Raw genomic sequence first — 21591 nt, forward strand, 5'->3', positions numbered from 1 at the left:
CTGCAGTGAAGGAGGGGAAGAGAGAATGGGAGAAGCAGGAGAGAAGGAAGAGAAGTGGACCAGTGGTTGTCTTGAGACCTTCATATCTGTGCTTGTGCTAATTTCCTGGTAGGGTATATTTGTTTTGCAGTAATTCTTTATGAATATCTATGGTCTGGAAATCTTGGAAACTGTTCTTTGAAAACAGCAGAGTTACAAGGTCTGGATGGGGATGAAGGTGATAGAGCACTCATTGCAAAAAGTGCAGTCAAGGGATCTGGGAAAACATCTGTAGAGCAGTGAAGGACAGATCAGCATCACACTTTCCCTTTCCTTCTTCAGCATTAAATGGGATTGTCTCAGGCTACTCATGGTATTTTTATTCAGTGCTATGCAGTAGACAAAATCCCTGGGGTGCCATGTTCGATTTTGAGCACAGCACCTTTCACAGGCTATGCAAGATCGCATGTATGACATGGAAGGACCTTGTGGCTTGACCCGCATGCTGAGTGCAATCAGCTTGGCTTTCTGCAAAGAATTCCCACTCACTGCTTGTAAATCCCTCTGGAAGAAGGCTTGTTTTCTCCCTACTCTAGAGAAGACTTCTTCCAGCTCACCACTGACAGCCTCTCATAGTTTATCTAGTTGCCTCCACCCCAAAACTTCCCACTGAGAGGAAGCCATCTGGATGGGCACAGAGTCTGAGAGCTCTCCTGGCACTGTGGCAAAGCAGTAGTGTTAGCATGGAGGGTGGCTTTAAGGGCATCCTCAGGCTGATAGGTAACCAGATAGAGAAAATGCCTTTCAGTCTGGTTGGAGATTTTGGCAATAGCCCAGCCCCTGGTGCTGATGTTGAGCTGGGCAGACAGCTGCCATAGACTTTTTCCTGACATTGCATTCATTCAATTACTCACAGTCTGTTTCTTTCCTTGTCAGAGTTTGCCTATGGAGGGCATCCCTACCCTTTCAGTGGGATTTTTGAGATCACACCTGGCAGTGCGGTAGAACTTGGCGAGACCTTTAAGTTCAAGTAAGGGCCCTTTTCTACATCTTCCTCTCTGCCCCAGAAGCCATTGGTGTAGGGGAAGCAGGGAAAGTCCTGTCCTCTGGGTCTCCCTTTCTCTCTCCTCACAAGCACTGTCACTGCATCCTTCACATGCTCCTGGTGTAAAGGCAGCCCTGCAGAGATTTTGGAGGTGGATAAAATGAGTATCACCTATTTGTGGATACTGTACAGAGTACCAGAAGTTATCTCCTGTGTTTATTGCTGCTCTGTCAGAATGGACAGAGCAGCTGCTAGAGGAGTCTGATAGGATGCTGCATTGATGCCTACTTCAAGGTGCTCAGGCTGTGGGGCTGTGGGTCAAGGAACTGCCCATGGCAGATGGGGCTTGACCTTCCCAAACTGCCAGTCTACATTGAGGGTCATTGGAGACTCTTAGAAGAACGAGCTCTACTGAGTGAATACTGGGAAAGGCAGTAGGTTTCTGCATCAAGTTTTCAGTCTGCTCCTTCCTGGCCCACGTTATGGAAACCTTCTCAAACATGAAAGAAGCATCTGTTCTCTCCTATTAGAAACTTCTGTCGTGGGATGATGGGCAGAGTGGGATAAGACCCCCAGAGCTGAAACTTCCCTGGTGGTGAGCAGGAAGCTTTCAGGGCTGTTGCCTGTGCTGTAACCTGTTTTGTGGATAAGGTGGGAGTATTACTGTGCCATTTTGTTAGTGAGAGTCTCTGATAAACCCAGGTATGCATGTCCATGTTTTAAGCCTGTCCTCTTCCCAGTGTCTGACAATTTCCTTCTCCCTGGGTATGTATCACTCTCGTCACTGTATCTTCCCATGTTTCCTGTTGTGTGTTTTGTTTTTAACTAGAGAATCCATTGCCTTGGGCACCACAGACTTCACAGAAGAGGATGTGGATAAGATAATGGAAGAGCTGGGCAAGGAGTACAAGGGAAATGCATACCACCTGATGCACAAGAACTGTAATCACTTCTCTGCTGCTCTGGCTGAGGTGGGCACAGTTGTTTTGTTGCCATTGTGTATTTTGCTGCTAAAAACTGTTTCTGTGCTTTCCAGTAGGTGTTTACGGCAAACATAAGGAGAGAATATAATTCTTCACAACTGAGTTCAACTGCTTTAATAGTGAAACTTTCATTTCTCTTTCTGGAGCCCTCATCCTCATTCATTATATGCCTCTCACCTCTCTTCATACTATGGGACGAGAGTCCTACGCCAACGACCTCTTTTGCCACAAGTGTCTGTTCATCCCCAAACAGGCCCATCATGGATCCTGAGTGAGATGAGATTCTGTACAAAACATACTGTATGATTTTGTAAGAAAATTCCTAGTGAATCCAAGAACCAGGAATTTGCTTACAAGGTAGCTGCTTAGACTCTTGGGAAAACCCGTTCTCTATTAGTTTCATCCTTGCTAATTACAGAAACAGAAAATGAGTTCTTGTCAATGTTAGCAAATAAAAGTAATGTTAGCAAATAAAAGTAATGTTAGCAAATAAAAGTAATGTTAGCAAAAAAAAGTAAGCAGGAAGGAATTGTATGATGAAGTTTGAAGTGGTACAGTGATCAAATCAATGTTACCCATGCTACTGTTTTGGTGTTAGATAAACAAATTACTATGACAGAAAATGGGATCTTTAAAAATTATGAAGGAAACCCAGGAGAAAGCTGTGTGATTATTAGCAAAAGCTAACTCCCCCCTTCCTCCCCTTTCCTGCAGCAGTAAAATAAGGTCATTGCTTATTACATACTTTGATATGTAAATTTTTCTCTCGTGTCCAAGCCATAAGTCATCCTTCCTTGATTCTGCTGCTATATATCAGTGAACCCTTCAGTGTCCCTTCCTTGTCCAACCTTCCAAACACAAGTCAAATAAGGTATTTTAAATTTTGCTTTCAATATGCCTTCAATGAACATCTTAACAACAGTGGAGTTTAGGGTTAAGTTTGCTGCAAGAGCTTTCTTGGTGGATTCTGTGTGCTCATTCACTGTCCTATAACCTGGCCAGGTAATAAAACAAAAGCCTAAATGGCTAGTTCTCCCAGGAGCAGAATTTACTCAGAATTTTGATCAGTTTAGATAAACTATTCATAGGCAAGCAGAATTTTTTTGGTTGTTGCTCTTCACTTATACCTGTGTTTATTGCTCCTCTTGAAAGTATTACAAATGCAAACCCAGAACAGGTGCTCTTCAGGCCCAGGGGCAGAAAGCCCTTGATGGTCTCTAGCATCAAGATACAGAAAATGGGAGCTGAGATTCTTAAATAAATAGCTGGTCTTAAGACACTAAACAAAAGTTTAGTGTCAACGTTCCTCAGTCAGCAACATGAGGAATACGTGTGGCTTCCTTAAGACAAATGTCTCCATCACTTCTCGTAAAGAGAATGATTTGTTAATCACTGCATTTTGGAGCTGAGAGGAAGCACAGCTTATCTCAGGACACTTCTGACCTCTTTGAGGAAAGACTGCCTGAAATCTTTTGAGATAGAACCTGAAAGCAATGAAACTTTCTATTCAATATTTGAATACTTGCTTAGCTTTACAGATTTAGTGTCTTTTTTATTTTATCTTGCTGTAATTTCCACTAAAACTAAACCAAAAAGGAAGCGTCAAGCGCTATCATATACAGCTATAAGGTGCAGCCCTATAGCATGCAGAATGTGCTGTCTACATGATGAGTGGCTCTCAAGACTGTGTAGATACGTGTCACCATAGAAGGCAGAAAACAAAACTGGTATTTGTACCCTAAAACTAATTCTGTGATGAGTCTGTTTAGTGTTTGTATTGCCCTTCAGGCTTGTGTCCTGCTGGCTGAGGTCACGATTCTGCAGGGGGAATGGGAAGGAGGTATAAGGCTGGCTCTCCCTCCCAGATCAGCTTTCTTGAGGTCACACTGTGAGACAATGGCCGCACGTCCAATTGCCAGGACTTGTAAGCAAGGTTCCCCATCCTCAGAAGGGTTGCTGAAGCCACAGGAGTCATGCTTTATTTTCCAAATTTTGTTTTCCTGTCTTTTACCAGAGTGTTCTCACCGAATAGAACATCCATTCAGAAATTGTCCGTCTACATCTGTTTATGAATGATTTTTCTCTCAAATTCCTGTTTCATACGGTGATGCCTCAGGTCTTTCTATAATGATTCATAACTGTTACTTTTAAAAGGCTGACTTCTGATGGTTAGGGGCATGTCCAGGCCTATATTTATGACTCTGCATTTGCCCATGCATCTTGAAAAATCCCTGGTCTATCTGTCCAGCACAGGCAGATAAGCTCTACTTAACCACTGGGTATGCCTTTGACCTGCTACATACCTCTGGAAAAACTCCTTTTGCAGTGAGACTGCAGCTTAATTCCGTAATGCTGTGGCACTGAGCATCTCCCTACAATGCCATGCATCTCTTCTGAGTCCTCTGATCTTCCTGCCCGTGTTCACCTGTAAGCTGCAAGGGGTTTTATTACTTCCTCAATGGCACTTAGCTCTGAATTTTCATTACTCCCTACCTGCAGATTGCCAAGCATAATCGCAATTGCTCAAAACTTAGATCTCTCCCTGCTTTGCCAGTTCCCTACGGACTTCTAACAAGCAGCTACTGGATCAAAGAGGCTTAGCTGGGTCTACTCACAAAGCAGCTCCTGTGGGAAGAAAACAGAGAATGCCCTGGTTTCAGCAGCAGCAGCAGTTCAGACTTCATCTTCTCCAATGCCATTTCATGGCAGCCTTCTCAGTAAGTGATTCAGTGCATATGCTGCATGATCAGTAGTCTCTTCTTGTGGATTTCCTGAGAAATTCTTCATCAGGGAGCTTTGGGTTATTTAAGAAATGAAGAACTACCACAGAGCGTAAGTCTCTGCCTAGTAAATCTCGCACACTATTTTAGTTGTTTTGAAGGAAGTTCTGATGTAAAGCAGAACAGGATTTCCTAGCTGATAGTCATGAGAAAGAAACTGGATGCACTCCCTGTGCATTTGCCCAGCTTCAATTTAAGGTTGGTACACATACCACTTAATATCCCTTCGTGGTCTCCCTTACCATCAGTGTGGGAAAGTGAGGTGAGCTTGATCTGAGCAGAGAAAACCTGGTTAGGACTGCCTTAACCACTCTGACTCCTGCAACATGGTCCCATGGTTCCTGTATTTATAAACCATTTAATTTGTTTGTGGGTTAAAATGCCAAGGTTCATCAAACTGGGATTAGAGATTTGCTGCAAGAACCTTATTCCTTTCAGACTGCTTGTGCTGACAGTGCCCAAAATCAAGTAGTATCAATACCATACTCTCTGAAGATACTGTCCAGGAGGATGGGTTATCATTTCAGAGAGATTTATGCTTGCAATTTCCACAAGGAAAAGCCAGTCAGGCCATCAGCACCAGGTCCAAACTTCCTGTCCTATTCTGAGGTTATGTGCCTTTCTGCATGCCAGTACTCCAGGCAGGTAATACTGCTGGCACACAGCAGGGAGATTCTATCATTCTGATGAGGTTACGCATGTGTGGGGAATTCAGTTAGGACCACGTTGATATTGGGTAAAGCCCATCTGTTTGATCATCTGTTGTTAAGTCATTGTGTTCCTAACAATCCCCCATGTATAGTTACAGCAATACGTTCAAATGGCCCTTCAAGGAATTGCAAAACATTTGGTCTTTGAGTTGTTCTGGCTGATGAAAAAGGATATTTAAACTTCGGAAGATGAACATTAGAAAAACCTTTTAAAACAGAAAGAAAGGCTAAAATAGTTCTTTCCACAGTGTGATTTATTGAATTTCCTGATATTTCAGAACAAGGACATGTGAGATAGCAAAATGACAGACGTTACAAATTGCTGTAAAGCAGACATAAAAAAAGAGGAACACAATCTGTGGTTTCAGGAAAAAGCCAAACTCAAAGTAATTCCTGGGCTGTAAGTTCCCCTACAAAGACCTGCAGGTTTGAGGTCCCAGCCATGCCATTGCTTTGCAGGAGCACTTGTCACTGCAGCAGTGGGCCACAAGAAAGTATGCCATGAGGTGCCAAGACATACATGCAGTCACTTTGTCACCAAGACTGTTCTTTGGCCATAGATAAAGGTAGGTGCATGCAGATTACAGGGAATTGTGAAATTGCTGTCAGAGGGCTCTTTTCAATGTGACAGCATGGCTTGCTGCTGCCCTGCAAGTCTGCAATATGATTTGGACTGTGGAAGGCAGATACTAGACAAGGCAAAAGCATACTTTGCTTGTTCCCCAAACACACGTAAAGGTACAAGGTTGGCTGCCATGGGTTCAAATGTGGCCATGTAAGAATAGGAGTCCTGCTTGATGTGTAGCCATATGGTGAGTGTACAGTGCCTGAGGGCAGCTTCTTCAGAGAAGACAGCAGTAACTAGATGGCCAGAGGGAGGGTGAAGGTTTTCTGCTTTAAGATTCTTCTCCAGTCTGGCGATATGTCTCAGTGTTGAGTATAAGGATCACACCACGTCACTGCACCTTAAAGACTCCGAAAAAGCTTTTGCTGCTTAGCCCATTCACAAACAGAAGATGACTTATTTGACTTCCCACCAGCAATTTTCTGTGCTTCTGAAGTTTCCTAAGATAAGCTATGGAGCTCTGTTCTTACCAGAGTGATGAGAGTTGCTACAGCATGTCTCAGAAAAGGGCAAACCACCACGGGAAGGGAGAAAACAGTTTTGAATCAGCACCAGAACTGGAAGATAAGTGGAATGACTCAAGGAAACCATTCCTCCTTTCAACAGTGTGATTACTGCCAAGCAACCGGAATGATCCCTATTTAAGGAAACTCTTTAGCATTTTGCTATAGGACGTATGACATACAATTAATGAAGAAGTGTGGCTTTGTAGCAGCAGGGAAGATAGTCCCTTTTATTCCCCAGTAGTGTTCCATACTGTTCCATACCAGTGGTGGAACAGTAACAAAATCAGTGGATCTTATGGTCCCTTTTGGTAAGATATGAAGTTGATCTTCATAATTAGGAAATTAACTGAGAGGTATTGATTTGATTTACCTTAAAAATTGTTTATATTGGAACTTTACCTGAGAACAGCAGTGACAGAAGATCTTATTCATTTCTGTCTTTTCTCCCTCTTCTCGACAAGGAGTGATTTCTTTCTGATTTATATGTGTAATTTATTGTAAGGACCGGAAAATATCAATACCATGTGTATTTTGTAGCAGTTTCCCTGCTATTCTCAAAATAGAGAAATTTATTGAAGACTAGAACCAACTGTGAAGTTAGTATCCATAGTTCACATCCATGTGACCATTCATTCTTCAGAAGGCTCTTTAAGGTCATTTGGATTTGAGGAATTAAAAACCATTCAGGAAAACAGATTGGTAACTCATTATCCAGCCTTCTTTTGAGCACCCACTGATCCTTCCCACCCCTTTATTCCTTTAAATATTAGAGAATCTGTTTCCTTATTGCTCAGGATTTCCTGATCCAAAGGATTAGATCCAGGGGAGAATGCTCAGAGATGCCATCTGGATAAACAGCTAAAATTTTAACTAATTATTTGAGTTAAACCAGGATTTTCGGATTAAACTACGTCATCAAAAGCAGAGCCTTTTAGAGGGATCTGATAGTTTTAGTAAAACTTTTGCTAGGACAATTTGTAGGTTCAAAGAGAACTTCAAGAGAGACATACCCACTAACTGAGGGCTTCCTGGGTAGAGAGAAGCTTCCTGATGTCTGGGAGAGCAAGGTGGACTAAAGATTTATTTACCTTTTCTCTGATATTTCAGCAATTTTTTTAAAAGGGCCTGTAGTGACAGGCTTTAAACTGACAGAGGGGCGATTTAGATTAGATCTAAGTAAGAAATTCTTCCCTTAGAGGGTGGTGAGGCACTGGCACAGGCTGCCCAGAGAAGCTGTGGGTGCCACATCCCTGGAAGTGTTCAAGGCCGGTTGGATGGGGCTTGGAGCAACCTGCTCTAGTGGAAGGTGTCCCTGCCTGTGGCAGGGGGTTGGAACTGGATGAGCTTTAAGGGCCTTTCCAACCCAAACCATTCTGTGATTCCATGATAAGTTCTCCTGAATATCAGCCACAAGATGTTCTGGAGCAGGGAGACACTCAGCCTCTCCTGTGGGAACTGTCCTACTTTAATTATTTATGTAAACAAGGAAATAACACATTTCAGCAGGAGAAGAGAGAGGCCTAAATCAGAATTTGTGTGCTTGTGGTTTTAGAAGCTCATTTTGAAGTTGTGGAATTTGCAGAAGTTTCCAGAGAGAGAGTTCCTTGGGGAACTGGGAGTCTTTTTCTTGGGCTGAAGAAGCCTTGGAAAATGCAGCTGGAGCTTAATGAGGTGAGCTTGGCTCATTCTTTGTTGACACAGGAAAGAGTCTCCTAAGCATCTGAGGTGGCTTAGATCAGCCTTGGAAAATCTGTTAGCATCCTAGGTGAAGCTGGCTCCTACAGGGCAGGGATTATGGCCCCTATCACAATTGAATGCTTTGCAGTCAGAGTTTCAGAGCTGCAGGACTTCAGTGCTCAACTTGGGTGGTAAATAGCTCTCAGTCTCCTGAAGTCAGTAGGACTCTCAGATCAGCCTAGAAGGATGGTCTCCAATAGGAATTACCTTGAAGATTAACAGATGGAGCCTGCACAGTGAATCCTGCAACCTAATGGTTACAGAGGATTAAGTAGGCACCTAGCTTACCCACTATTGATGCTGATATCACAGTGATATTAAACCTGCATTCCAGATGGGATGGAAACGCTTGGTGAAGTCACACAATCTGAATCTCCTTGGGAGGCAGTGGATGATCTCACAATGATCTTGCTTGCATGCAGATCACCTCTAGGCTGGATGCTGGGGCTTCTCTCCCTTTTTCTTTGTATTATTGGTAAAGCTCTGTCCTACTTCTAGTAGCAGAGAGGGGCTTTGTCATTGCATATCAGTGTGATAGAGGGAATACATACATCTCGTGGCTGAATAGCAGCATAAAATATCTCTGTGATTGGCTTTAGAGCTATGTCTGATGTATACTTCCCTGACAGTGTAGCTGTCTTGGTTGTCCTTTGTCAACATGGCTGAAGCTCTGGTAAACAGAGGGATCTTACTCTGCTGATTAGAGGGTGTGGAGTTGTGTTGAAGTGACAGGAGATGGCAGTCAGCACATATTATTTTCTCTGGCTATTTACTCATCCTTTCGCAAGCCAAGGCATAGCTGACGCATGTAGCAAACTTACATCAGAATCCTGCTTTCCATAGAGGAGCTTGACTTTCAGCAAATTCTCTGAAAAAGGCAGGTTTGCTGAATCGAGGACCAAATGAGGGCATTTTTTTCTGACAGTGAATAATTCAAGCCTAAAGCTTTTTGGGTCCATCCCCAGGCACATATGAGTTCTCATAAAAATATTATTAAAAACTAGGAAGCTCCCCTTAGCCTTAAAGCTATCAGAAAGGATTAAACACCAGAGAAAGGAGCTTCAGGTGGCATTTGAGTCACTGTCAAAAGTGCAAATCTTTTGCTTTATAATAAATGAGTCTTCAGCAGATCCTAAGTAGACAAGTAATACTCATGTTTTCCTTAGTCAAAAATTGCTTTTCAGTTTCTTCTGTTGTGGAGGAGGATATCAGTGTTTTGTTGCATAAAAGCCTACATGCAATTGTTAATGGCAGGGGGCACAATGCTCCCAACAGACAGAAGGGAGAGAAGGAAATGAAGAAACAAGCAGACAACCAACCACAGGACATGAAAGAACATTAGGAAGGTTTTATGTCCTGGCACCTGAGCCACTTCTCGCTGAAGCTGATGGAACGACTTGCTTCATTACAGCAGCCTTTGAACGTTGTTAGCTCTATGGGGAACAGGCTGTCTTTGTTTTCTGTACATTTAGAAAAAGCTTACTAATAAAGACATCCTGCACCCATAAATTTATCCTCACGGTTTCAGAGGGATGTAATTTTTTTGTCTTTTTTCTGTATGCATGCACAATTTTGACTGCATGGAGTTAATAAACCGCTACATTGCATTCCGGCTGTGGCTTCTCTGCCAATGCAGAGAACCAACATTAAATGATATTTCTAGATGTACTTTGCATGTTAGTTTAAATCTATGAAGTGTTTGGTATGTACTTAGAATGAAGGCTGCTACAGAAGTGTAAACTTCTTTTTCCATTGTTAAACTTTCTAGCCTTGCTATTCTGAATGAGTCCTCTAGCCCAACAAAAATGATTAGTGGGATAACTCTTACAAGCACCTTCCAGCTCTCAGTCCATTTTGTTTTCCTTATCTACCTGCTTGTGCAGGGAAATGGTAGGAGATGGCAAGTAATTTAAACCAAAATCAACCACCTCTAAATGGCAAGCTCTTAGCACATAATTTCAATCATTTTTTAGAAAGGGTTGATTTTGTCACGTGTGCCTCTGCACTTATTTCAGGTTTTCCCATTAATGTGATCTATCTAGCCAAAAAGATTTTATCTGATTTCTGCATCCGTCTTACCAAACCAAAACCCCAGTTTCCTTATCTGTTATAAATAAGCATAACACCTTGGAGCTAAGTTGGTTCACACTATCTGGGGAATTCATCTCTAGACAGACCATCATGGAACCTTTGAGCCTTTGTGTGTGCAAATGGCTGAGAACAGATGCAACCTTTCCACAGATGAAGACAGTAAGGAAAATCCCTGTCCTTTTCACCACTGCCTGTTGATAAAGTGTCAGGAGTTAAGTGTGTTGATACCCATAAGACTGGAACCTTTTGTTTAGGAGTCCTGCCAACACTGAGAGACAGGTGGTCTTAACCTGTTCCTATGAGTTCTTGTATTCTCTCTTCTGAGAGAATCCGTAGTAACCTGCTGCTTCCTAATGGTAATAAACAAGGTTTGAGACTGAAACACAGGATTTTCTTGGGTAGCTATTCAGGAAAAAAAAAAAAGATGCTCTTGATGTGGGTTGGCCTGGTCATGTTCAGCATTTCATAACACTTGAAAAGAAGACCCTATTAGGCAACAGCTGCTCTCAGACAATGGTCTCAAAACAGCACCTGACAGAAAGTAGTTCCTCTTCATGAGATCATGATAATGCAAATTAATTGCAGTTCGTTCATTTGGTGGGAGATTCATTATTTTAAATGCAAACAAGCCCAGACTTAATTATACTTTGAATTCCCAAAATGGTCCTCTGTTACAAGGCCACTTGCTGTCTATCTTGTTACCCTGCAGCTGCTGGCTGCACTTGTAAGTGCTGCATACAAGGACCTTCATCCTCAAAGCGGGTATTGCCATGCTCCATTGTTGGTACATAACTAAACAGCAATGCCCCTCAGAATTCAGCTCTGAATGTTGTTCATCAAGATGCCACATTTGCAGCCACCATGCCACTCCACTGTTGCCTGGCCAGTGAAGCTGGAAGAGTGCTGTGAGTTCTGACGCCAGCTGTCTCATTTGACTTAGAGCTGGGTCAAACTCCCAGAGACCCCATTGCGTCTGTTCTTAGCATCTCTCTGCATGCAAACTCCTGCATAGAGGCAACTCTGTCCTTCCACCACAGGACCACTGAGGTGACTGACATGTCCCAGCTAGCATCATATGGAGTAAGCAAGACTCTGGGTATCAGTCCCTCCTTTCAGTGTGTTCCTTTTTCATCTCCTGATGAAACTCCTGGCTAGACTCAGGCAGACAGTACAGATTCTTCTTTTGCTTTACATGAGGGAAACACCTGCAGCCCTGGAGAGGACCTATAGGAGTGGCTGCTGTGGGACAAAAAGGAATTGCATAGAAGAATGGGGACATTTTAGACAGTTGCTTAAATTCATTTAAAAGGTTTTTCCCTTCTTGCCTTTGACTCAGGTTGATGCCTCCTAGAAAGCAGCCTCACTGAGCTCATTCATCCTTATCTACAGTTTCTCAGCTGTACCCTTTCCTCTGCAAGATGCAGGCTGTTTCTGGCTCTGCTGAATGTGTGCTGCATGCAGCTTCCTGGCCTAGTGCCCCCTCATCTATTCTCTTGATTCCCACAGGCTAGTTATATTCCCTAGAGTATAGTTACTGTGTACAAATGATGACTTCTACAATAAATCTGTTTCAAGCAATCAATCCTAGCACCACATGTTGTGCTAGGTGTGTTGTGAAGGCTGTACCTCCATTCTCTTTCAGCAATGTTCTTTTCAGTATATGCACCATGTGCAGCAGCAGATCAGGAATGCAGAGCTAGAAGTATGTTCCTTGTTGATGCGCTCAAACTCCTATAGGTATGCTAGCACTTTAGTTTATTCAAGGTGGCAAAAAAGATGTCCCTGTCATTGGGTTAATGGTTTATTCCAGATGTGTCTAAATATTCATTGCATTGCCACATTTCTCTTTCTGCATTGGATCTTTGGCTGCCCTAGCACAGCCTGAAAGCTTTGCCTGGGCAGATGTGCTGGTTTGTATCTAATTGCTTTATTCTGAAATTCTGATAAGCATCATCTATGCTATAATGTTTAGGCCTTATAGGAGCCAGCTTCTGTGAACACTGTAAAGATTCCCCTTAGGATCTAAAGGCTTTGCTCCTGAAGTGCTCTGGGGTGTGTGTTATAATCCTCAGGCACCAATAAAAGCCCTTTGAATTCTCTCAGACACTCCAAGGGGAATACTGTAGAGCAGCTCAAACGGATACATGCCCCATGGGGATACCACCGTATTTCTAGCAAGGCTAAGTGGAAGTGGCAGTGGGTGGTTCAGCAGATGTTCAATGCTGAACTCTTCAAGCCACAGTTTGAAGACAAGAATTGAATTAGCATGTATTGTTTGAAGAATGTAATGTTGCCTCTGCTTATCTTCATTTTCATGGATCAGAGCACTACATGGTGCCTTTGGGAGGGCTCACTCTGGAAAAACTCCTGAGTGCCTTGAGTTATACTTCATTGCATAGCCTGAATTGCCCCAATTACACCATTCAGCACATCACAGAACCTATTGCATTTGAGAGCTTTCTTTTAGGATCTACAACTAACCAGACCTTCACTTCATTTTGAAAGGTGCTCAGCCTGTTAGCCTATCTCAGATGTTGTCTAGTATATGCCTAAAGACCCAAAGCCCTCAGAAAATGCAGCATGTTCATAGCATTGTCCTCTAGAAGGCAGGAGACTGCTGCTTCCATCGCTGGATGGCATTTAAACCCCTGTTTCCTAGCTGCTAGGCTGCTCCCGTGCCCACAGTAAGGCCTTACAGGGAAGCACTAAGGCTTTGCTGAGCAGCAACACCTAGTTCTTAGGGCACATAGACGAGGGAAGAGTAATGGGGTGCAGTCCTCTCTCTCAGGGCAGTCTGTACATTTTAACCAGGGACTGTTTAGAGCAAATTGACACAGCTTAAGATGTCCAGAGGATCCTTCTGTATCCCAGATTACTTGCTTCTCGATGAGCTTAAAACCCAGTGTGGATTTGACAGTTGCCTAGAAATAGCACCCGAACTGTCAGGTCCCATTTCTCCTGTAGGTTTGGCTTCAGCCATGGATGTCTATACTACTGTTTCCATTTGACTCTGCAGATGCCAGCTGAGTCGTTTGCAGTTCTTACAGAGTCCCCAGAAGCAGCTGCAGCTATGGAAGACTTGGCTTCTATCACAAGGTGCCGGTCAGTGGAAGCTGCAAGTACATGCAGCCCTTGATGAAGCTTCTATCTGAAAGGAGGACTGGTTTCTTGGTGGGCAATCAGAAGCTGCACTTGCTATCCCAAGTGCTGGATTTCAGTCTGTGACAGGCACTGGCAGCCTCTGTGAGTTGAGAATAACTCATACCTTCAAGGACCTGACAGTGAGAAAAAGGTGAAGTGCTATGCTCAGCAATGATAGCTGGGCACTGTTCACAAGAGGTTTGCAAAGGTTAGGGAAGCCCTACATGGGCTGAGGTTTTCCAGGCATTGCTGCCAGTATGTACTCCAAAGGGTTTCCCATCCCACTCTTATGCCTCAGATAAACTGTAACTAGCCACTGAACTTACATCTCAGGCTTGTATCCTGTATAGGCTTAGCCCTTCTGTGACTGTTCCTTTGAAGTTCCTCTCTGGTCAGTTACATATCAAAAGCCTCAGCTACTTTCTTGTCCAATGTCAAGCTCAGGCTCCACTACAGGTATGTCAAGTTTCCTGAAGGGATGGTAGCAGGACAATTTGGTATGATGGTCAGGACCAGTATTTCTGATCCATAACAGTTTAATTCTGACAGAACAAGTACGTGACCCATCACAGAGAAATTTACTCTCTTCAAAAGAGAAACCCCACTTTGGCAAGGAAGAAAAAAATCCAGCAAAATCCTAAACTCTAAAAACATCTAAAAAAGAGTTCTGTTGGTGGAAGCAATGGGTGGTAACAGGGTTCTGTGAGTTTATCATTCCAGTGTGTGGTTTTGAGTTCAGAATTGCCCTAATGAGCTGCAGTAGGTAGATTTTCCTGTGGCTCCATACACAATTGGAAAACACACTTCATCTTGCTTGTGCTGCTTTATTTAAATTCAGTTAGCTTAGTCCCATTGCAGTCAGGTTTATTTAATGTTTCTTTATTAGCTAAGCACTGCTGGATGCTCCAGCACAATATGCTTTATGGTAAGGAATGAAAACCACAGGAGCAGGCTGTAGCATTAGCAGTATTCCCCACCATTGCCCTTTTGCTCCTATTGAGCATTCTGTTTTTCTGTGGAATAGTAACAAGCCTTCACTGACAAGAGGCGAGGACAAGCATGACTGAGGATAGGGAAACCGCTTTGACTTCATATCCTTAAGCTCCACAAACTGCTCTTTGCTGACTGATGACCTGATGCCACTCATCTCTGTTCTTTTTCTGGCTCTGTCTTGCCTTGCTGATTCATTCTGGGTGAAGAACCTCCCATATACAAAAGGCATACATCTCAGCATTGCTTGCACATTGGGAAGTGCTATTTCAGTTGCTAGGGGATCTGCTTAGAAAATAAAGCCAACTCTTAAGAATGGCATTTCCATTTCAAACAGTCTTACCTTGTTCTTATATGTTGTTTCACCTAATTTTCTGAAGAATCATACCCTGGTTTTGTTTTTCTATTAATATTGAGGGGAAGCCTTTATTGGGACTTAAGACTGCTTGAGAACTGAACTTGGATGCATGCATATACCACAAGGAGCCCAAACTGAGTCAATATGTTGCCTAAGTTCCTGGAGAGGAAGAAAGAGAACCGCTACAAAATCTAGAGGCAATTGTGCTGCACTTTTTGGTTTTGGCCCAGGTTCAGTGTTTGAGTAGAACATATGGAATACAATTAAAAAAATCGAGCAGTATTCTTGTGAAAATGGTCAGATATGTCTGGTAAGAAAATCAAATGGATCAGCAAATGTTCTATGAATGACTCTTAAGTGCAGCTGGAGAGGTCATCTGTTTATAAGCTCAGCCAATAGCTCTAGCAATGGAAACCAGGGATCTGGATGGAAACAAAGAATTACTAACAAAGTAATTGACCCCACATTAAAAATTTGGAAAATACAGATTCATATTGCTGTATTTGAGGTTAAGTAGAATGCAGCACTGGTAAGAACTGAAATAAAAGTCCTTGGGGTGTATTAGGAAGAACAGTCTATGCTTGCAACTAGTTTTAGCAGTTAAATGGCTCAGCTCATTCTCTAATACCTAATGATAATGTCTTCAATTTCACACACTGATTTTTAAACAATGCATGTCAAAATAAAGTGAGTTCCGTAGTCAAATTAGCACAGTCACAGATCTGCCACCTTCTCTACACCTCATTGGAAACTCCACACTCTTGGAGCAAGCTAATTCCATTATCCTCAAGGTGACTGTTGCAATGGGGCTTAGATCACTCTGCCCACGACACACATATGAAGTACCAGCTGGTCATCAGCTATTAGAACTATAACGCAGCACAGCCCATCCTCTAGCAACTGCTCCAGACATGTTCCCTGAAAATCTCTCAAAACTCTTAAGTACTGCATTTCCCTTGTCAGCAACAGACATCTCGCCAAATAATCTCCTTACTGGATTACAGACAAACACCCTCTTAGTTTTTGCAGTAATTAGTATTAAATTCAGTGTAGTTTTAGATGAGAAGAGGGTAGGAGGAAGACCAGAGGAATTTAGTATTGGCAGAAGGTTCAGTATGGACAACCCTGGAACCACTAATTCACATAAATTGTGAGACAAGGTCTGTGGGGAGGAGTTTGTCCCTGCCTGTCTTGCTCCATGGGAGATGGCGCTGGGAGGGAAGGAGAATTTGGGTACTATGACTACTGTACCTGCTACAGCCTTCAGGCTCAAGTACACTGGTGTGGGGTCACACCGACATTATATTTACTAAAGACAAGCTCTTGAGGCACCTCAGTTAGTCAGGTCCATGTGGCTTTTCTGTGTCTGGTAAGGGAAATGGTAAAACAGAAACTTTCCTTATGCAACCTAAGCCAGATACCGCCATTAAAACCTGGCACCTGAATGTATGTGTGGTCAAATGCTACAGAAGAAAGGGTCTGCTGTACATAGCAAGGTTGCTTCATTGTGCTGAATATGATACGACCTTGGAAAAACAGCATCTGCGCTAGCAGAGCATAATCCAAGTATGCCATAAGAATCTACAATGAAATACAGGCCTAGTGAGAAGTTAGTATTTTTGTTTGCTGCTTGCTTTCCCACATTTAGGAAATGCCATATGAGGAGGTCTTGGTAGAAAAGCACCAGCAGGCCTGTCCATTTACCCAAGGACTGCCTGGAGAACAGAACGGTCAAAGCCTTTGAGGGCTATGAATGTCTTCCCTGTTCTCTGCTATGACGCTGACAAGGGTTATGTCTAGCAGGGCTCTTTGTGCTTGTCAAGCAGTTGTGTAGTCACTTGCAGATGTGCATGTTTCTGACTGCAGAAGGTGCTCCCTATGTTTCAAATAGCTCTCTTCTGAGCAACAGGGAATTCCTGCTGAGCTACTGGTGCAGATGGGGATGGCCCTCCCACTATGCATGTGCTGTGGTACTATTAACCATGGTCCTTTTTGGCTTGCTCCACAGATACTATGCGGGAAAGAGATCCCCCGCTGGGTGAACCGCCTGGCCTACTTCAGCTCGTGCATCCCCTTCCTCCAGAGCTGCCTCCCCAAGGAGTGGCTGACCCCAGCAGCCCTGCAGAGCCACATCAGCCTCGGCCTCCATAAGGAGGAGCAGGAAGACACAACGGATGAGGAGTCCCCCTCCACCTCCACAGCCCCCTCAGCCTCAGGCACATCGAGAACCTGTAGACATACCCGGGTCTAAACTGTGCCCCATATGCCCTCAAATTAACACCCTTCTTTCTCTTGTACTATTTCTTTCTCACACCCTTTTGCACACCTTGGTTTCTCTCTTCTCCAACGGACAACACAGGAGTGGGAAGACCCTTTCTATTATGGAGGTGAAGCTTCAGTCCCTTTTCCAAGGGTTTCCACTATAGTTGCTCAGCAAAATGACTGTGAACCCCAGTGCTGAACTGAGGAGCATGGCAACTAAACTGGATTCTCTTCCCAGCGTTCCTTGATCATGCTCCTTGATCAACAGAGAACTGCTGGCTCTCTTGGGCATAAAGGCATGCATACGGGCAAGGGGGCACCATACTGTGATGTTCCTTCTCTGGAACTGTTTTATCTTTTTATGTCTTTCCCCACCCATGTGAGCCCAGCAGCCTCCTCCCTGTTTTGGCTGGGCTTGCCATTCCCTTATGACAAATCTCCTGCCCACACCCAGTGAAGGAAGCAGAGCCAGAACTCTACCTGCTCATCTCTTAGACCAGCAACAAGCTCCACTCAGCCCCATCCACTTTGTAATTATCAGGTTTCTAACTCATGTGAAGGACAAATGGAAGGTGCTGCTGTTCTACAGCCACCAGTTTTCAGTACTCAAGTTTAAGAGCTTGAATGACTGTCCTGCTCTTGAAAATAATAACAAAGAACCTAGAAAATGAATGCGTTACCATGGCTTTTCTTTGGGTTCAAAAAGAGGATGGGGCTAGTGCTTAGAGGCAGCTACTAAATACTTGCAGAGATGACTTTTGACCATATTGGTGCTTTCTGGCACAGACTCCTCTCATTTCCCCTAATTCTAGGCAGAATTTCCCCCCAGATTCCCTGGGGAATCTCTCTTCTAGCTGACATATGCTGGCTGTCCTTGGGCCAGAGGAGGAGAGAGTATCTGTTGGGAAAGTATTTCCTTCAGCTTTTCCTCCTGCACCCACAGACCTAAAACTTGTCTCAGAACCACCCTTCCCTAGTCTATTTTCGAGCCAACCCAAGAAGATAAAATAAAAGCAGTGAACCCAAAGAATGTCAACTGTTTCCTTCTCCTCCCTTTTTGGAGGTGGAGGGGGAAACTTAAGGGCACATCTGGAAAGCATGGATGACCCTTCCAATGCATGGGGCACCATGGTGCTTTCCATGTGTGCACTATTTCAGTGGCATGGAAAATGGGCACTGGCCTCTCCAGGCTGGCTCTTGACAATAATCTGGTCCTTGCATATATTTATGTTCACTCTGACAGCTGATGAGAAAGCAGAGGAGGAGGAAAGGACAAGTATCCCAACTCTTCCACTCAGTTACCTCACTAGGAGTTCTAGTCACAAGATGGATGAGAGAATCAAAGAGGAAATCCAGGCCTCGTTCTCCCCCTTGCAACTCCTCTTGGCTACACAAAGGAGGATGAAAAAGGAACAGGCACAGTGTTGAAAGGGGGTTGCCATTTTAGAAATCCTGTTTTCAACAGCTATTACCAAGTCAGGGCTTCCATCCTCCACCAAGAAAGAACTGCAAGCTCTTAAAATGGGTGGCTGTTTCCTTTTATTGGTCGCAATAGCATGCTAAGTCCAACCAGCTGTTTCTTTAGCTCAGGTATACAGAAGTGTGTGCTTTCAGGGCTGATGGTCTTGGCTATGATGTACATCATGTCTGCACAGAAAGTGCTTAATGGTTGTTGCATGTTCACACTCTCCACAGCAGAGGGCTGTGGAGAGATGCATGGATGGAAATATAACTCACAGGATGGCCTCACTTCACTGCCTCCCGAAGTGATGCACATTTGGGCAACAAAACCTTTACAATATGCCTCTCATTTTCATCCTCTGAACAAATTGCTGCAAGTTCTGTACTGAACTGAAGTCATGTTTTTTATTAACCTTAGTTATTCACAGCCAGTACTAAATTGTGAGCAATTCTGCAGCTCCTGGTATTCAGTCCAGCACCAATCTTGATTACCCTTGCTTGTCCAGGGATATTTAATAAGATTTCCATCCTGCTGACTGGAAACCACATTACACAATGTACTGTTGCACTCTGTATTCCCTGAAGTCATGGTCATTGCTGCCTAAACCAGCAGTGCAGGCTTCATTTGTCTGAAGTTCCCAGGGTGCCTGCCAATAGCCAACAGCACATTACGTGCAGTGAATTTTAATATCTCCTTTTAGGTCCTTCCCTGGAGAAAAGTGAGTTTTTGTCCAGGTCAGGGAAACTGCAGTCAGAAACATCCAGTTCCTGATGTGACAAAAGCCAGCCAGCCCTCACCCTGAGCTCTAGATAAAGTACCATGCATATATCTAGGAGACAACTAGGGCTCCAGGGGCATGTTCCACATGGAAAACCTTCTCACCGTATTTCCCAAAGTAAAAAATGCTTAACTCACTGTATGGTAACCTGGACAAGAAAGCTACATTCAGCATCCTTAGGGACATGAATATGTGCTTGAAGTACTGGGAAGAACACTTGGGCAAGCTGGCAATGTCATACACCCCAGATGTTTGTTCATCTACTGTTACGCTTGTCTGTCTGTTTATGGCAGTAGGGGTCACATCAAGGAGGCATCAAACCTCTGCTGTAAATCAAAACCAGAATATATTCCAAACTTCAAAAGCATTTCTCCCCACTCCTCCCTGTTCAAAGTGACCAACCAACAATGACAAGAACAAAGGGACACTGTGGAAATAAAATATATATTGATGAAAGCTTTACCTCTGTAATTTAACAGCATTTTAGATTATTAAACATGAAGACATTTTAAAAGCCTAACTTACCATTCATCTCTGGCACAGCATGCTTATTTTAGGCACTTTTCTTACACTTCCAATTATTACAAAGTAATTGTTGTTATATGATTATATCATATTTGTATTTAGTTACACGTTCTCTTGCTGTTTTTGAGCATAACACAATGGGGAAAGTTTTAGGTTATTGATAAGTTATCACTTATCAATGAAAACAAAAGAGCAGTTTATGAACATTAGCAAGAGCACCCCATGGCACTGGCACAAACTCTTAACCCTTCTTCTTACTGCCAGGACTTCTGATGCTGTTTTGAAAGTTAGAAAGAGATGACACCAACTCTGTACATGGGCATCAGCAGCGGTGGGTTAAGAGAGAAGTGAGAACCTCTCTTCTGAGCACATCTGTATGGAAACATAGAGTGGTTTGGATTGGAAAGGACCTTAAGATCACCCAGTTCCAACCCCCCTGCCATGGGCAGCGACACCTCACACTACACCATGTCACCCAAGGTGCTGTCCAGCCTGGCCTTGAACACTGCCAGGGTTGGAGCATTCACCACTTCTTTCTATAATAGCAGCTCTCAATTTCAGGCCATTATTCTTGGTCTCCTCTTCCGGAGTCTGTGATTTGAGGTGTATATCTTCCAAACAAAGTTTAAAAGGGGCATTTGCTCTTTCAGAGGCTCTGGGTGAGCAGGTTCCCCAGCAATGAGCCTGTGCTCTGTGGTGAGGTCATTTCTAGTCTCAGCACAGCGTGGGGATGGACACAGAACTATTCTCTTGCTCTCAATACTCCCAGCTGAGAGTTTGTGTTACTGGAATTCAGACTGATGTTGCCTTCGTGCTACTGATGAACTCAAGAAGCAGTCATTTCCTGCTTCAGTTCTGCTTATTTGTCTCTACCCTGAAGAGGCTCTCAGAACAAGTTAGTGGCCACTGGATTGCAATAATGTTAGCTTATCCTTATTATATGTGTTTGATTTGCTCATTTTAGTTTGTATGTCAGTGGTGGCTTAAAGTAAAGTACCTCCACCAATTCTTCAATGCGATTAATGGAGAAAACCAAAGCAAGTTATTGTGTTTCATTTTCAAATGGTTTAAAATCACTATCTTGAGGCAGCTGGTGCCCTGTTCCACTCTGTCCTTGCTGTGCTCCCCATCAAGCAATGGTTTGGGTTGTGCAAAGGCTGTAGTGACTCAGGAAGCATTTAAAAGCACTTTTTCTCACAGCTATTGCCACAGGCTACCTGAACGTGGCAGAACCTTTCGCTATCGTAACACGTGAAAACATCGCCGCCCATGCCTGGAGAGTATGTGCCCTTACCTCTAGCATGTCAGTGCTCCACCGCTGTGCATGTGGCTGCCGCTCAGCGGTGTGCGAGTGGATAGCACTGCACTTTTAACTGCTAGCAGGAATGAACGCCTACCGGCTATAAATCCCAGACACAGACTGTCCATTAGTGTTGCAGCCAGCTTTGTTTTGGGAAGGTGTTTTGAGGGCCGCTGCGGTTGGGATAGGGAATAACACTGAAGGAAAACGCAGCCCGGCTCTGCCCAAACCGACTCCCGCTCCAGACGCGCCCCGGGGCGCGCAGCCGGCACCGCAGCGATCGGAACCCGGCTTCCCGCGCACGTTGCCGCGCCGCAGG

General features: G+C 43.8%; 1 protein-coding gene across 2 annotated transcripts in view; it reads left to right on the forward strand.

The window, feature by feature from the left end:
* Positions 1-19967, forward strand: part of LOC134163514 (deubiquitinase DESI2-like) — a 61337-nt gene extending 41370 nt beyond the window's left edge. For both annotated transcript variants that reach the window (XM_062618382.1, XM_062618381.1), the window contains exons 3-5: positions 916-1009; positions 1854-1995; positions 16954-19967. In XM_062618382.1, the coding sequence (XP_062474366.1) occupies positions 916-1009; positions 1854-1995; positions 16954-17196 (479 nt within the window). In that variant the 3' untranslated portion in view covers positions 17197-19967. The remainder of the gene's footprint in view (positions 1-915; positions 1010-1853; positions 1996-16953) is intronic.
* Positions 19968-21591: the final 1624 nt, after the last annotated feature.

Source organism: Pezoporus occidentalis, unplaced genomic scaffold (assembly GCF_034315485.1).
Source record: "Pezoporus occidentalis ecotype Australia unplaced genomic scaffold, CSIRO_AGI_Poc_V1 ctg200, whole genome shotgun sequence".
NCBI classification, from domain to species: domain Eukaryota; kingdom Metazoa; phylum Chordata; class Aves; order Psittaciformes; family Psittacidae; genus Pezoporus; species Pezoporus occidentalis.